The sequence below is a fragment of the Micropterus dolomieu genome, linkage group LG21 (assembly GCF_021292245.1).
Source record: "Micropterus dolomieu isolate WLL.071019.BEF.003 ecotype Adirondacks linkage group LG21, ASM2129224v1, whole genome shotgun sequence".
NCBI classification, from domain to species: domain Eukaryota; kingdom Metazoa; phylum Chordata; class Actinopteri; order Centrarchiformes; family Centrarchidae; genus Micropterus; species Micropterus dolomieu.
In genome coordinates, this window is record NC_060170.1 from 15554068 (window position 1) to 15569707 (window position 15640).

The window sequence follows — 15640 nt, forward strand, 5'->3', positions numbered from 1 at the left end:
GCACAGATTATCTTACACACCCTTTAGACGTCCCGTGGCAGTCTTCCAGTAGACCAGACCTTTGTGCTGCAGATCCCTGTGTTTGCTATGCAGGTCCTGCTTGCGAAACACCTTGCCATTCTTTAGCTTGGCAAAGTTCTTATTCTCCAGCCTGGCCAGCACTTCCTGCAGCTCCTGAAACTTCTCATACTTGTTTACAGTCAGGTCCACTGCAGCGATGATGTCGCGGATCTGAGCCAGGGCACTTGACACGTCAGAGTGTTCCTGACTTCTCTCTGTCGGGTGAGAAAGGTAACAGAGAGATCACAATAAAATAATTTTTTGCCCTGTACAAAACACTGTTTCTCAAGTAGACAGCATTCTACTTTAAGTTCAGACATTTAGACTCTTTTTATATATATTCTACATAAAGCAGAAGTGTTTAGCAGAAGTCAGTGCTCTGCCTACATAGCAATTTTATAGACACTTTCTCTATCCATTGACTGCTAATTGACATAAGTTTTAAAAAGCAAACATCATTCTCAAGCAGGGAATTTTAAAACAGCAACACCATATAGCACTAAAGAAGAAGAAAGCCAAATTGATAATATTCTCTCACAATGCAAAAAATATTTGACTTAGTATGACACTTTGATGATGCTTTTCATGTAATAGTCTGGCCTGAAACATGGGATGTTGCAGCACATATCTGAATCAAGTTACAAAATTTAGACCAGTGTTTTGCTATACAGGACATCGTATCGTAGAGGTGGCATACCCTGAGTGTACAGTAATATCCTCTCCAGCAGCACTGGGTACTTGGTGATGCGCTGAGTGACCAGCAGGATGAATTCTGGCACCTCTCGCCGTCTGACCAGAGAGTTGTTGCTCTGTTGCTGTGAGCAGAGAGGTTAACACCAAAATGAGTACCTGCTCATTCAAGACATTTTACAGTAAAACCCTTACTTATGTGTGAAAGGTTATTGTGATTGTTGGTCTCTTTTTTAGCATGTAGGGATTTACATAATGAACATGTGTCTAATTGCATTTGAGAGAAATGATGATTCAATAGCAAACAAATGCAAAGTATTTTGATATGCAAGGCTTTCTCAGTGTATTTTGTGCCAAAGCAATTATGAATCATCATGTGAACAACTGACCTAATGTTCATATAAATAGTTATATAGTTTGACAAAGTTTAATAGTCATTCGACAATTGTGCCAAAGCGATTAAGAAAAGCCGTAAAAAGCACAAGAGGTCTGGAAGCAGGTGCTTACTTTGACAAAGTTTTGGAGTTTTTTGTTTTGTTGCTGTAGATCTTTGAAGACATTGACGGCCTCAGTGTGATGGCTGCAGAACTCTCCGTACACCTGCTTCATCTTCTCAGCATTTTCATCTGAGAACTGAGAAAGATGCCATGAAACATTGACTAAAGACATGTATCTGTGTGGGTTTATGTGCATTAATCCATCTTCACCAACCTGCTGAAGCAATACATCTCCAATCTGATGGATGAGGTAATTTTGGGGGTTGTCAGATTGGGCTGAAGCCTGTCTGCGTTCCTGCAGCGCTCCAAAGAGGTTTCGGTGAAAAAGCAGCAGGGGGTCCAAGCAGGGGAAGATCCGGGCCACACAGTCCCAGTCTAGCTGCAGCTCCTCTACCATGCCTCTCCTGAACACCTCTGACATGACTGTCAGGGTTTGGATGTGGTGCAGCTCTGTCTGCATCAGCTCTATATGGGGCAGTCATAGTAGATTATGGAAAATGAAATGAATGTGAGGTGAGACGCTGAGTTGGGCGAAGGATTCTCAGTGGCTGAAATAATTTAATTGATTGAAATAAACCTCCGTGGACAATTGGATTACTCTGGGAAACAAAGGTTTGGCAGAAGCCCAGTGGAACCGCAAAGTGACTACATACCTGCTTCTGTAACTAATTTCAACAATGTTTTGTGGGCCTCCAACTTGGCAGTGTGCACAGTATGTTTTAAGTCATTTAGATGAAGTCCAAGTCAAGTTTCAAGGCACTATCTCTGCCAGTTAGCTAGCTTGACTACTGAAAAAGTGTCTCCCACTGAAGTTTGACTCAACCAGTAAACCTGCTTTACAAATACAGATACAGTTTCCATAATGCATAATGCTTATATAAATTAGTGTATTAAGAAGAATTGTCCCACCATAAATAACATCCTGTCGTTTAATAGTGCGCCTGTCAAGCTGCCTGCAAAACTCCGGACTGACCGCCAGACTCCATGACTCCACCTCAAGTCCCAGCAGGTCAGCTGATAGGTCGCTCAGCAGAGAAGCGTCAACACCATCTGCAGGAACATATATAATGAACAATGTCTTTCTTCCAAACCACAATCCACTCTCCAGTTATTTTCAATATTATGTGTGTGTATAGGTGTGGCAAGTTATGATGCAAGCTTGTCTTTCTCACCCTGTGTGCAGATTGGCGGCTCAGATGACAGGGGAGTCGCTGTGACCGGTGTTCCCTCATCAGACAATGAGCTGTTGGTGCAAGCTGTTGCACTGCACTCACTGTCCACCCCTGCTGCATCACTCAGCCGTCTGTACAGAAACAAAGTAAGTTAATTCTGAACATGGAGCTTTGACTAAGTGAGTGTTTGCATGAGGGCGTGTGATCGACAGCTAAGGTTTTATTTGCTTTTATTTGCTATTTTATTTAACTGATTCCAGTATTTGGTGACAGAAGTTGCATTTGGCTGATATTTTGTGGCAATGTGCAGTTTCCCTCTGAATTTACAGATGCAAAAGCTCACTGAGATCCAGAATTATTAAATCAGTCAATGCAAAGTGGCCTACCCCACCCATTCTATGGTAAAAATTTAAGTCATATAACAATATCAACATCATTCTGATATATTAGTTAATATACAGTAAAGTATAGTGGTAACACTGCCACCCTACCTGCTGTCTATAGAGATGGAGAGGCTTTTGGTCATTGTGGGAAGTGAAGAGGAAGAGGAGAAAATGGAGGCTGGAGAGTTGTCTTTCGCAGAGTCTGAAAAACAGATCGGGACATTGAGCAGGATGAGGCATCATTCACACCTTGGAGGCTTTTCCATTCTACAAATAGACACTTCAAATGTCTGCTTTCTGTTCAGATGCTTTGTATATATCTATGTAGCCACTGAATGTAATACTAACTGGATTATAAAGCTGTGAGGGAGTGTGCATTAGTTATCTTTCATTGTTCAACTGAGCATGCAGCCTGCAGTTGTGACAATATGTTGTAGTAATTGAAGCAGATTTTGTTTTGACCTTGACACCTTTGTCAGTGAAGACACAGAGCACAATCACATTAAGAAATAAAATGATCCTGTCAATGCAAAAGAAACACTTAACCTCTGTCTGCTCTCACAAACACACACATAAACACAATCCAGGTAAGATCCCCCACTGCGACAGATTAAATTTTAACTTTACCAGGGAAAGAACAACAGGGAAGAGGGGAGAGTGGTGTGTGTGTGTGCGAGTGTGCGTATGTGTGTGTGTGTGTGTGGGGGGGGCGGAGGGGCAAAGGCTTTCTTAATATACTACAGGAGAAGCAAGGGAGGACAGGTAAAAAACTGGATTAATCTATGAACAAGGGAGGATACCATGGCATGGGGGCGCATGCTGTAATTTCTGACTCACTCTGTGGGAGAGACAAGGTCTTGCTTTTCGTCAGCACTGCATTCCTCTCCTGCTTCTGGGGAAAAAGAAAATTATATTAACATCAACAGCTGAAAATCATATTGTTTGTGCTTTAAATATCAAGTTGTTTTGACAGCAAATACTGGAGTCAATACTGGAGTCAATTTATCCCTCAAAAAAGTAAAGAGAGCCGCGCACCCACCCAGATGCTCTTGTTAAACGTCATCAGTTTGTCATGTTCAACACATTCCAGGAGTTCCTTTGTCAGTAAGTGTTGGAATTTACTCTTCTCATTGTTCCCACTTCCTCTCAAGCTGCCTCTATTTCAGTGACAGATTTATTCCTTTTTTGGCATTTTGCCTTTATCAGACAGCACAGCAGAGTGTGACAGGAAACACATGGAGAAACAGAGGGCAACAAAAGCTAGATTTGAAATGGGGATGTTGCTGCCACCCAACATGCATCACACAAGACATGGTCGGTTGACAATTACAGATTTCTACCACTTTCCGAGAAAGGTTTTGACAACCCAGAGAGATCATATATGAACTTACTGGATTCAGAATAGGCCTGCACAACATGATGGAAACCTGCAATGTGCGATAACATTGTTCAATACTGCGATGACAACATGATTTGTGATAAACACACGTACAATACTGAAGTGTGCATATTAGATGCCTGGTTGTCTTTAACTTCAGAACAGGATTAGAATTAAATATTTTAAAGTGTATGCTCATTTTCAGGTTCATCACTTTACCACCAGAATCAGAACAGGTTTACATGACTTCATTTTCAAAAAAACAACATATTTTTTGTCACACTGCACATTGCTGCAGCTCCTGTTTTTACCCTGTGTGTATTAGCTGTGGAGTGATGCATCTCACTTCTACAAGATCTTTGTTGGGAGTCGCACATGCGCAGTTTCTAGTTAAGGACTACTAGCCAATCAGAAGCAGAGTAGGGCGGATCCTGAAAAGCTGGTAAACAGGGCTTCGGTTCAGCTGTTTACCAAATTAGCAACATGTACTGGAGCAACAGTTTCAGAGTGGTGAGTTATTAAACATTTTATCTTTCATCCATAAAGTTTTAACTAAGCTCTGTCTCTACATCACAGTAACAACTTTATGTCCATTGACTGCCTGGAGGGTAGCTAGTGTTTGGAAGGGAGAGGAGAGGCAGCAGGCGGATGTCTTGTAACTGTGTGTTTTTCTACTGGTGTTTTTTAGGGCGTGTTGGACCAGACGCTTGGCGAGCATTATGACGCGTTCTTTCTTGTGACTTCACAAGAAAGCGGAATAAAAAGATTGACTACAAACAAGTTGTTCAAAAGCAGTTCAGAGCAGTGTTTGCTGTGGGAGATGGGAACTCCCTTTGGTGTGGACTTTGGGCATTTTCACTTTGCAAACCTATTACATGCTCAAAAAAGTAACTCAAAATAACTCAATAAAGGAGAAGGAAAAAGCCAAAAATCATAATTTGACCTCTTTAAATATAACTAAATGTAGTTTCTAGACCAGCAACAGTCAAGTCACTATATAAACTCAAAAATATCTTAATGGAAACAAATCTAAATAAAATAAATTATATTCCTGACATCAAAATACTGAGTTAAGTTTAGAAAGAATAAAAAAACTCAGAAGTCAGCATCAGTCCTTCCTCCTGTCCTCCTCCTGCTGCTGTTATTCACTGCCTACAGGTAATGTTACCTGGAAGAGAGAAGAGCGGCTGGTTTGTCTGGTTTGTTTACAAGAATGTGCCAAATTTTAAGGTACACGGCAAACTAAGCAACACAGTTGGACTACAGACAGACAGCTTTCGTTTTACCTTGTTTGTAACAATTAGCTATTAGCTTGGCTAGCATGCTGTGCTTGTGTAAAACACATCGAGGGACTGTGAACAGAACAGATTAAAATTTCGCTTTCTACATGTTTATGTTTGTTGAACACATGTATTGAAGTATTGGCCTTTTACTCCCGAAGGTTTCAGTGCACATACTTTTTTTATTCAGTTCAAAAAGTGTAATTTGTATACTTAAAGGCAACCTGTGGAATTTTTGACCACTAGTAGCGCTATGGAGCAATGTTTCTTGGAGTGGGCACCTGTTCTGTTTGCATCATGTATGCGCACAATAATGCATGCCTGTGTGGCTTGTATTATACTTCGACACTATTCTGCTGCTTGACAATTAGTGGCGGTAACGTGCCAAGAAACTTAGAAATATACCAACAAACGCAGTAAAAAAGAAGACTGCACGCTTGTAAACATATCTGTAAACAAAGCATGATTTAAAATATGGCTAATCAAATGTTTTATGATAAAGGAAATGAACTAAACATATTTGTTAGATCTCAAAGACAGACAAAACGCGTTTTAGTGAGAATCTCTGAATGTAAACATAACTTGTACAAGAACACTCCACAGGGCACCTTTAATTCACAATACAATATACGTCTATGAGTCTTTTGAGCAAGTGTATTCCAGAGATGGAGTATTGCGCTTCCAAATATTTAGAGGATTTTCAAAAGGCATTTTTAACAAACATGTTCAAATTTGAATGCACTGCCTGTTGCACCTCCTGCGGTGCCCATGGGTCAGTATAGGTCGAGCTCCAATAATGCTAGATCCTGCATTTTCTATAATGCCATCTATTGTATCTTTTTGTTAGACCCTTTTTGGTGCAAATTTGTAGTATCCAAGCTCAAGCTGAGTTAACCGAGATGACATCATAAAAGTTATTTCCTCAGACTTCGTAAATCTCCTCCAGAGCCAAAGAAGACATTATTCACCTGTAGTCACTAGCTGAGTAATGTTAACTTTGACAAATAAACTGACCTATGTGTGCAAATGTGGTAGTGTTTACCTTTATTGGTGAAAAAGACTCATGAAGTCATGCAAGATTGAAAAAGAAGCCCAAGTATGATTGTTGACAATAAATGACATCACATTATTTGTACCTGGGTTGTTATGACAATAAGGTAAAAACATCATCAAAGAAAAAGTAGTCCCAAATATGCATTGTCCGTCACCAACAGCTGTTTTTTAATGTTGATAAAGTCTAAATTTAGAGTGAAATTGTTATTTTGAAATCATTCATTATTCTTCCGTGTTGGTTTTGAGATCAAATGAGGTGTGTTGGTGGTTACCTTTCCACAGGCTGCAACAGACTCTCTGCAGTTTTTATGGACGTTCAGGAAACAGTCTACAAAGGCAGATGAAATCCCAGTTAACTTCATCAGTAAAATGACAATAAACAAAATTACCACATCTCTGGATTCAGTGTCCAGATGGCTGTCAAACTGCCCTGCTCCTCACGATCAATGTTGTCTTTGTAGGAGGAAGAAAACTGACTTCATGTCTTCTGGTAAACAAAACCATCAATGCAGCACGTGCAAAGAGATTTACACTAACCCAAACAGTTCAGCCACCGCCGACATAAAGCAACAACAGTACTGACAGTTTAGTACTTACTGGAGCACTGCAACAGCTCCTTCCCAGAAACAGACTTATCACAGGCCACACAGAGAGCGGGACCAGATGGAGACACAGGAACAAACTGGTGTCCATTAGTGGCTCCTGACTTCTCCTTTCCCTCTTTCACCTCTTTGCCCCTCACCTGAAATGCAAGTCATAAATATTTTAAATGTACTCATTCTGCTGACATTTACTGAAGTTAAGGCCACAATATCATGTAAACCACCAAAGTAGAAAAAACATGACTCTGAGCCACAAACAGAAAGAGGCATATAGCGGTCATGTTCTTGCTGAAACACACCTGCGAAAGTGGAGTTAGTTGAGATAAAGAGGCCTCTGAGCGAGCGTTACTGTTTACTTTGTTAAGGTCCATGGAGACTGGCTGCTGTTGTGGTGCTTTATCCTTAGGGGGACATTAGGGGGATTCTTCTGTGTATGTGTGTGACAGTGCAATGTTTATTTTCTTAGCAAACTTTACAAGGAAGTCTAAGAGTGCATGTTTGTTTTTTCTGTTCATGTGCATCGTGTCTCTGTATATACATGGAAACATGTTCTTGAACACATGCAAACGTGTTTATAAGATTTGAGAGTATACTATGGAATGTGTTTTGGTTCCTCACGCTGTGTGAAGGGGTCTACCCGTTATGTAAGAGGATACGTTCACTGTGTCCTGTTGCTAAGACCTGAGAAGAGGGAATTTTCTCCCTCACCAAATAAAGGCACTGTGCACAGACAATGGCTCCCCAGCACAAGAATTCTGACCTGGCCTGTCTGAGAGGTGGTAATCCTTTTACTGCACTACATTGGGAGGCCTCTGACCTTGTTTTTATATACAGTATTGTGCAAGAGTTTTAGGCAGGTATGGAAAAGTGCTATAAAGTATGAATGCCTTCAAAAATAGACATGTTAATATATTATGTTTATAAATTAACAAAATGCAAAGTAAGTGACAGAAGAAAACTCTAAATCAAATCAAAATTTGGTGTGACCACCCTTTGCCTTTAAAACAGCATCAGTTCTTCTAGGTACACATACACATAGTTCTCGAAGGAACTCTGCAAGCAGGTTGGCCCAAACATCTTGGACAACTACCCACAGTCCTTCTGTGGATTTAGACAGCCTGATGATGTCAAGATCAGGATTCTGTGGGGGCCATAAAATCACTTCTAGGACTCCTTGTTCTTCTTTACAGTGAAGATAGTTCTTAATTACTTTCTCTGTATGTTTGATGGTAGTTATACTGCATAATGTTTATACAGTCATACAGCAGAACAAATTTGGGGCCAATCAAATGGCTCCCTGATGGTACTGCATGATGAACAAGTATCTGCCTGAACTTCTCATCACTGATGGGGCCATTTATTCTGACCAAATCCCCAACTCTGTTTGCAGAAATGCAGCCCCAAACTTGCAAGAAACCTCCACCGTGCTTCACTGTTGCCTGCAGACACTCTTTCTAGTACCACTCTCCAGCCTTTCGGCGAACAAAATAGTTTCCTTGGCCGACCACTCCATCTACGGTCCTCAACGTTCCCAGTTTCTGATTCTCTCTTCTTCAAAAGAGTTTAGACAGCACATCTGGAATCCCCTGTCAGCCCTGAAATTTCTGCCTGGGAGAGACCTTGCTGACGCAGTGTAACTACCTTGTGTCTTGTTTCTGTGCTCAGTCTTACCATGGTGGATGACTTTTGACAGTAAACCTCGCCTTGTTGGCTGAGTTTGGCTGTTCTCACCCAGTTGTAATCCTCCTACACAGCTGATTCTGTTTCAGTTAATGACTGTGTTTCAACCTACATACTGAATTGGTGATCATTAGCACCTGTTTGGTATAATTGTTTAATCATACACCTGATGATATGCCTACAAAATCCCTGACTTTGAGCATGTGCACCTAGAAGAAGTGATGCTGCTTTGAAGGCAAAGGGTGGTCACACCAAATATTGTTTTTTCCGTTTACTCACTTTGTATTTGGTTAATTGATAAATATAATCTATTAACATGTCTATTTTTGAAATAGACTTTACAGCATTTTTCCACACCTACCTTAAACTTTTGCACAGTACTGTATATATATATATATATATATACTGTATATACATTCAACTATGGGGATTTCTCAGTCATGTTTTAAACACATGTAGGTGAAATCTTAGCCAGCAGGCATCATATTTTCCACTGTGGTGTAGTCCACTGTGTAGACTTACCTTGGTCTTGTTGCGAGTGCTGGACATCCTGCTCTTGAGGAAGCTGAAGGTCCGGCTGACTTTGTACTTCTCTGACTCAACCTTAGATGGGACTATGTATTTATCCCACTCCTCATCCTCAATCCTGTTTAAGTGTGAAAGTTTCAGTCAGCAGTCATTCACAACTTCTCCCATCATTTTGGCCTGTGGAAGACTGCAGCTTTCAAGCCCAACATGCACACTCTTCATAAAACCAATTATTATTTTAGTCTTTCAATATACTAAGAACCGTTTAATAATCAGGTACATTGGTGTCATGCTGGAATGAAAGAATGTCCTCACAGTCTTCCAGGACCCCTGGTCTACAGACTATTACTCTTAACAACATGCCTGGCATGCTTGGAATTCACTATGGACTCTAGTGGATGCTATTTATAGTATGACTTTGGCAAGATGCAATTAATAATGTGTCAACTATTGACAGCAACTTATGTGAGTTAAGTTTAGATAGTCTATGTGAAAGGCAACAGTCACAGAATCTATTCCACCTATGAAGCATGCAATATCACATCAAACCTACACTGTGACCTGACATAAAAAGTACAGCTTCAAAGAGTCAATGTGGTTAATGGATCAGTTGGGGAATGGTTTTATGGTGGGGTTAGAATGAGTTAAGCCATACATGCATGGCTATGAGGCCATTTTGGTGAAAACATACTCTTTGAGGAACTCTGTGAGGGTGAGATGTTGGAGTGATGCGCTGCTCTCCTCCTCTGCTGACTGGGCCCGCTTACGGAAACCCAAAACCCTGCATGGATATAACACACCTCAGGCTAGGTTGTCATGTTTTGGATCATCAGGAGACTCAAAATGTTAATAATGTGTGTGGCATCTAAGATTGGAGTCCACACATATAATTTCTGGGCTTAATAAAGTGATTATGGAAAAGAAAGATGACTTCAGGTTTTAATGTGGATAGTCAAATGGAGTTTTGTGCTACATACTGTTTTAGTAAAACATATAACATATTTGCCAATGCATAAGGCCGAGGCAACATCCACAATTTGTTAACATTGGATGGATACTGATATTGCAAGAGACAAAAATGGTTGGTGAGTCTGATCAGGTTGGTGAATATTGTAGTATTAATACAATCTAGTGTAATACAGAAATCTAATAATCTACAATGCTAATATAATTGCCTAATGTGATGTGCTAAAATGTTTCCTCTGTTAGCAATGCATGGTTATTAGCAAACAAAATGTATTAGCGCATGATACATTTATGAGGCAGTGAGATGAAATACACTTAAGCAAAATGTGTCACATGGTGGGATTGTAAAGCAAATGTTAATTGAGTATGTGAGTGTTAAAATCTATATTGAAAATGCATTCTACAATATGTACATACAAAAAAAAATCTGTATTATTGATGAGGTCTAGGAATTATCTAGATGTTCCTGTGGTCTGGAGTCCATGAAAGCCCATGAGTTTTGCTGTTTACTTAGGTTTATTTTGAGGTTGCAATCAGAGCATATTCTGGCCTTGAAACAGGAAGTATGTCACATCCTGCCCAGTCAGACCCCAGCCACAGTTTTAATACTGAAGGTACATATGCAAATGCACAAATACATGTATGCAGGCCCTTCTAAGCCAATCTCTAACCGCTGGTCAACACTGACACCTAAAAAGGGAGGAACATGTGAGCAATAGATGCTGAGCACAGTTAAGTGTTTTGCTCCTGAGCTCATGAAATGACTGGTTTTACCTCTTTTCTCTGGGAGTCTCAGTCAGGCTGAATACTCTCTGCTCTGTAAGGTAGAGAAACAAGGACAGACAAACGAGTAAGCCAGAAATGCATGTCATTAAAATTGAAGACGTTATTGAGGTCATTAAAAACCACAACCCCCAATCAGAATTTAGCAAATACAAGACACCCAAACAAAGAACAAAGTAATAGAGTTTGCCTTGAAAACCAGATGACACCAAAGACAGAAAACCAAAACCAAGAGGGAAACAAAATATGTACCCAGATGGAAAGCAAAACAGAGCCCTCAGAGTAGAAACAACCCCTCCTTCAGATGATCTATAAGCATTAGGTAGAAAGAATTTTTCCAAAGCCTCAGGATATTAAAAACGCATAGTCTTAAAAGATTCAGACCTCTACTTGTCAGTCATTATATAAATGAGTGGAGTTTGGATGACTATTGTTTTATTACGAGGGAAAAAAGTCTTGATGTCAAGCTTTGGAGAAAGTCTGTTCTTGCTCTCCCAGCAATTCAGAATAATAATGAATATGTGTTCTTCTCTGAGACGGTGGTTTGTGCATTGCACATTATGAGTGCCCCACTTACCACCAAAAACAGAATCTTACCACAGATATAGGGGCTGCACAATTTGGGCCACAATGAGAAACAACATTGTTTTGCAAAACTGCATAATCAAAATATCCAGGGGAATAATTTTACAGCAAAACATGTAGCAAAGTGGTTTGGTTCAATCCAGACTGTTTCAATCACTGTACTACAGTCCTTTTTTGTAAAAAATTAACTTTTAAATAACATTGGCTCATGAAAAATTTAAATATAGCAGGTATGCCTTTTAATTGTGCAGCTCTTGATAATCACCAGTTTATCAAATGGTTCACCAGAAAAAGCAAGAATACACACTGAAATGTTTTCACCGGGCAGCCAAATTGCTGTTTGATGCTGTTCTTGTACTTACTAACTTGGTTGAGAAGAGAGAGGGATTTAGAGAGAGATAAAGCTTGAAGTAGTGAACGACTGCTGCTGTTGAACGCACCATCTACACGGGACAAAGCATGGCCTTAACTCTGCGCACTCATACTGTATGTACTCACACACATGAGTAGTGAAGCTGTATCAAAGCAGAGCTGACAATAAACACACTTTATAGAGGCTCAGCTGATTTGTGACACCTGTCTGGTCTTCCCCCTGTGACACGTGGCACATGTGTCCATTCAGCTGGCTCCTGGGAGCAGAGAGGTCACGCGGCCAAGGGGTGAAAGTTCACTCACCTTCTGCCAGGTCAGTGATGGTTGCTTCTCGGTTTAGCAGCGGCCGTGATGGCTTCAACTTTGGGGAGGAGTAGGAATAGGAGCGCAGGCGAACCTCGGCTTCCTCTGGGTTCTGGGCGAGAGAGCAGATCAGAAGGAACAGATCAGGCAGAGCAGAAAGCAGAAGTTGATGTATATGACCTTTCATTCACATTATTGAGCTGTTGATAGTCTGAGCATGTTAGCCGAGGACTGTCTGTGAGGCGGGCTGTTATTTTACTGTATGATATCTTAATGTTTTATTGTGCTTGTAAAGCCTTTTCCTATAAATCCTGCTGCAATTGATTTATAATTAATTGATAATTGAATCAAAGAACGATACCTCAGATCCATTCAGCACATCATGCCACAGTGAGAACAGACACAGGTAAACTGCTCATCTGTCAGCTGAAGTTCATAGTCAAACTGTTGCTGATTGCCTCACAAGCTATTTCATGAATTTAAAGAAGTAGGTAGTCAGTACGAATAATCAAAAACCTTTAAATATCTTGTCTAGAGGGCAAGATGGTTATAAAGAGTGTTTTAATTTATTGTTTAGAATAAAGAAGTGAGAGGAACCAGGAGGGGAGGTTTTGCAGGCATTCTATCTCCTGTCACCTGCATGGAGGAAAACATTGTCAACAACATGTCTAATGAGGGTGCACCTTGGTGGATTTGTGCGCGCGGTCAAAGTGCATGTGGTTAAAGTCTGGTGACGTGTCGAAAGAGTCCCTCTCCTCTCCTGAGCTGGATCGCAGGATGGACTGCTTCTTCAAAGATGAGCAGGGGTAGGAATGTCCCAGTATGTCATCTTCTCCACTGTCACACTCCAGACTAGGACTATTTACACACACACACACAGATGCACACACAAAATTCAGAGGTGCTACCGTTGCTACGTATGTGATTACATTAAGCTAGGAACAACCAAAAAGACTGTTAAATGTCTAGGCATCACACGCTACAGTTGTGGACATAAACATGATGAGATTCCTGTCAGCAACACATTCATATTTGTTCATAAAGCAGTCTTAAATCAACCCACTCTGATATGATCATGATGCCTCCAACTGCTCCATAACTGAACTGGGGTCAGATATAAATCCTAAATTCAGGCACGGTACAAGACACTATGCTGATCCTTTGTCTATGATGACCTTGTACTGACGACCTTGATCTTAAAAATCACCATGGCCAAATCCAGGCCACAATCAGGCTTTAATCTGCGTAGCATTTTGACGGCTTCAGTGCTCACAGAGAAGATCCTGCAGTACTGAGGAAACTGGAAGGAATGTTAAGCAACTTCAACACACAAACAGCTCAATTGTGTCCAGGCTTCCTGTCACTTTCCGCACCTTCACTGACTACAATCACTGAAAAATAAATTTAAGAAAAAACACTTGCAAACAGACGATACTTGGTTGAGTATGGGTTAGTCACAGGAATTTTTGCGCTTCTTATCAATGAGATTATACAAGTTTCTAAATCAGTGCACTGATTTTCAAGGAATCAAGTTGGCCATAATGGGCATAAAGTGTTCACTTTAAATAAAAAAAATTTGACCACTTGTAAAAAGTTCACACTTTGATTTTTTTATTTAACAATTAACAGCAATAGCGTCCTACCTCAGGCCCCGACTCGCCTCCGTCAAGCTGCATCCTCTGTGATTCAAAGCAGGAGAAACTGGCAGACACGGCTGTATCTGGCGCCTCTGTGCTCCCTCGAACAAACGGAAGGCGGAAGCCAGCGGGGAGGAAGGAAAAGACGGGGAGGAAGCAAAGGGAGAGGAGGGAGAGACCCGAGGGGATGGCTCCCTGTGATTCTCTAGGCCGAGGCCTTGGATTCCCCTCTCCCCATTATGAGAGCAGTTCCTTGAGTCAGCGGGAGCCATGGAGAAAGAGTCCCAGCATGGGCTGCCAACATGGGGCGCATGGCTCACCTCCTCCTCCCCTGGAGTGCGGTATTTAATGTCAGCGTCATCCACCTGGAACAGAAAAGTGAGACAATGATACAATGAGGCAATGACAAGTGTTCTCACAGGCAGATTTGTAGCTCCTGTAATGGAATATTTTACATCATATCATATGAGCCAAGTCTGTTTTTAAGTTGATTTACATAGCATAGTTTTTTGCTTACACAACAAAGAAAGAAACACAAATTTCAGCTTGACTCACCTGGTCCACTAGCATGGTGTTAGCGTACACTCTGTCTTTGCCATGTATCATAGCTGACAGTCTGGCAGCCGCAGCCAGAGTCGGGGACGAGGCCTGGCTCTCCGTTATGGACTGGCTTTTCTCTACAGAGAGGGGGGAGCCAGAGAGAGAGGGGGGGAGCCAGAGAGAGAGAGAAAGAGAGAGAGAGGATTTTTCAATATTACATTTGGTTTCCACAGCAACACTAAATAACTTCTCACAAACACGGGAAATGACATAGACATCCTGGCCAGTTGCATGTCATTGTTCAGGACCAAGAGTCTCTGTGTAAGTGTGTGTGTCTGTCTGAGCGGCTCTTTGCACACACACGTGAATGGGTGTGCATGGAGTTGTGAGTGGGCATCTGTAGGCATGTTTCTTCCCCACCCTGCCTTCAATACAGCGTGCGAGTGGAAATAACTCCTGGTGAGCACACAGTAGCATTGAGAGGAACCCTTTCAATACAGTGGAGTCACTGTGAGCAGTATACTTGGTTTTGCTATTAAACAGGGGGAAACACTCCTGCTCTGAAAGCACACACAGCTCCCTCTGGGATATTGCTCTGTATAAAACACAGCTTCTCTAAAACACTATTTGTTAGAAAGTAATTTAGGTTAGAAAACAGTCTACACAAATACACAAACACAAAAAGGCTGAACATTATGAACCACAGCGCTCACCACAACAAACCATATATCCAGCACAGTTAAGTACTGTTTAAGCTTATTTGCGCAATGTAATGAACTATAATAAAGTAAACACTGAATGAATTTGTGGAGGTCAGATTGGAAAAAAAAACATGGGTTCACACTAAAACATGAACACTAATGTACTACAATTCCAACTCAACATGTAAATGTCAATGTAGGCTAAATGTTAAGAATGAATACAAACATTAAAGTTAACACAAAATTGCCACTGTGTATTTATTGCATGTCTGTGTACTATGTACAGTATTTGTTTTAGTTAAACTGAATGCTCATGATGCACTGTCCCAAACAAAATACAAAGTGGAAGTGAACAAGAGCTATAAACTGGTGGGAATAACTGCTGAAAATGAAGGTTTGGGATCATGTGATATGATCGAAAGATCCACAG

General features: G+C 40.9%; 1 protein-coding gene and 1 long non-coding RNA gene across 7 annotated transcripts in view; one reads left to right on the forward strand and one right to left on the reverse strand.

Annotated features, from left to right (window-relative positions):
- The window catches only part of LOC123959730 (rho guanine nucleotide exchange factor 28-like), a 41311-nt gene that overhangs the window by 6047 nt on the left and 19624 nt on the right, over window positions 1-15640 (reverse strand). For 3 of the 6 annotated variants that reach the window (XM_046033973.1, XM_046033972.1, XM_046033977.1), the window contains 18 exons: window positions 14525-14646; window positions 13976-14334; window positions 13016-13190; window positions 12333-12444; window positions 12020-12100; window positions 11064-11106; window positions 10015-10104; window positions 9318-9441; window positions 7111-7255; window positions 6786-6841; window positions 3640-3694; window positions 2911-3004; window positions 2420-2550; window positions 2157-2297; window positions 1462-1712; window positions 1258-1383; window positions 758-875; window positions 21-275 (listed from right to left, as the gene is read on the reverse strand). In XM_046033973.1, coding sequence (XP_045889929.1) covers window positions 21-275; window positions 758-875; window positions 1258-1383; window positions 1462-1712; window positions 2157-2297; window positions 2420-2550; window positions 2911-3004; window positions 3640-3694; window positions 6786-6841; window positions 7111-7255; window positions 9318-9441; window positions 10015-10104; window positions 11064-11106; window positions 12020-12100; window positions 12333-12444; window positions 13016-13190; window positions 13976-14334; window positions 14525-14646 — 2478 coding nt within the window. The remainder of the gene's footprint in view (window positions 1-20; window positions 276-757; window positions 876-1257; window positions 1384-1461; window positions 1713-2156; window positions 2298-2419; window positions 2551-2910; window positions 3005-3639; window positions 3695-6785; window positions 6842-7110; window positions 7256-9317; window positions 9442-10014; window positions 10105-11063; window positions 11107-12019; window positions 12101-12332; window positions 12445-13015; window positions 13191-13975; window positions 14335-14524; window positions 14647-15640) is intronic. The other 3 variants (XM_046033974.1, XM_046033975.1, XM_046033976.1) reach the window with 3 other exon arrangements.
- Window positions 2433-3317, forward strand: LOC123959731. Its single transcript, XR_006822382.1, has 3 exons — window positions 2433-2565; window positions 2730-2820; window positions 2924-3317. It is a non-coding gene; the product is annotated as an uncharacterized LOC123959731 (long non-coding RNA).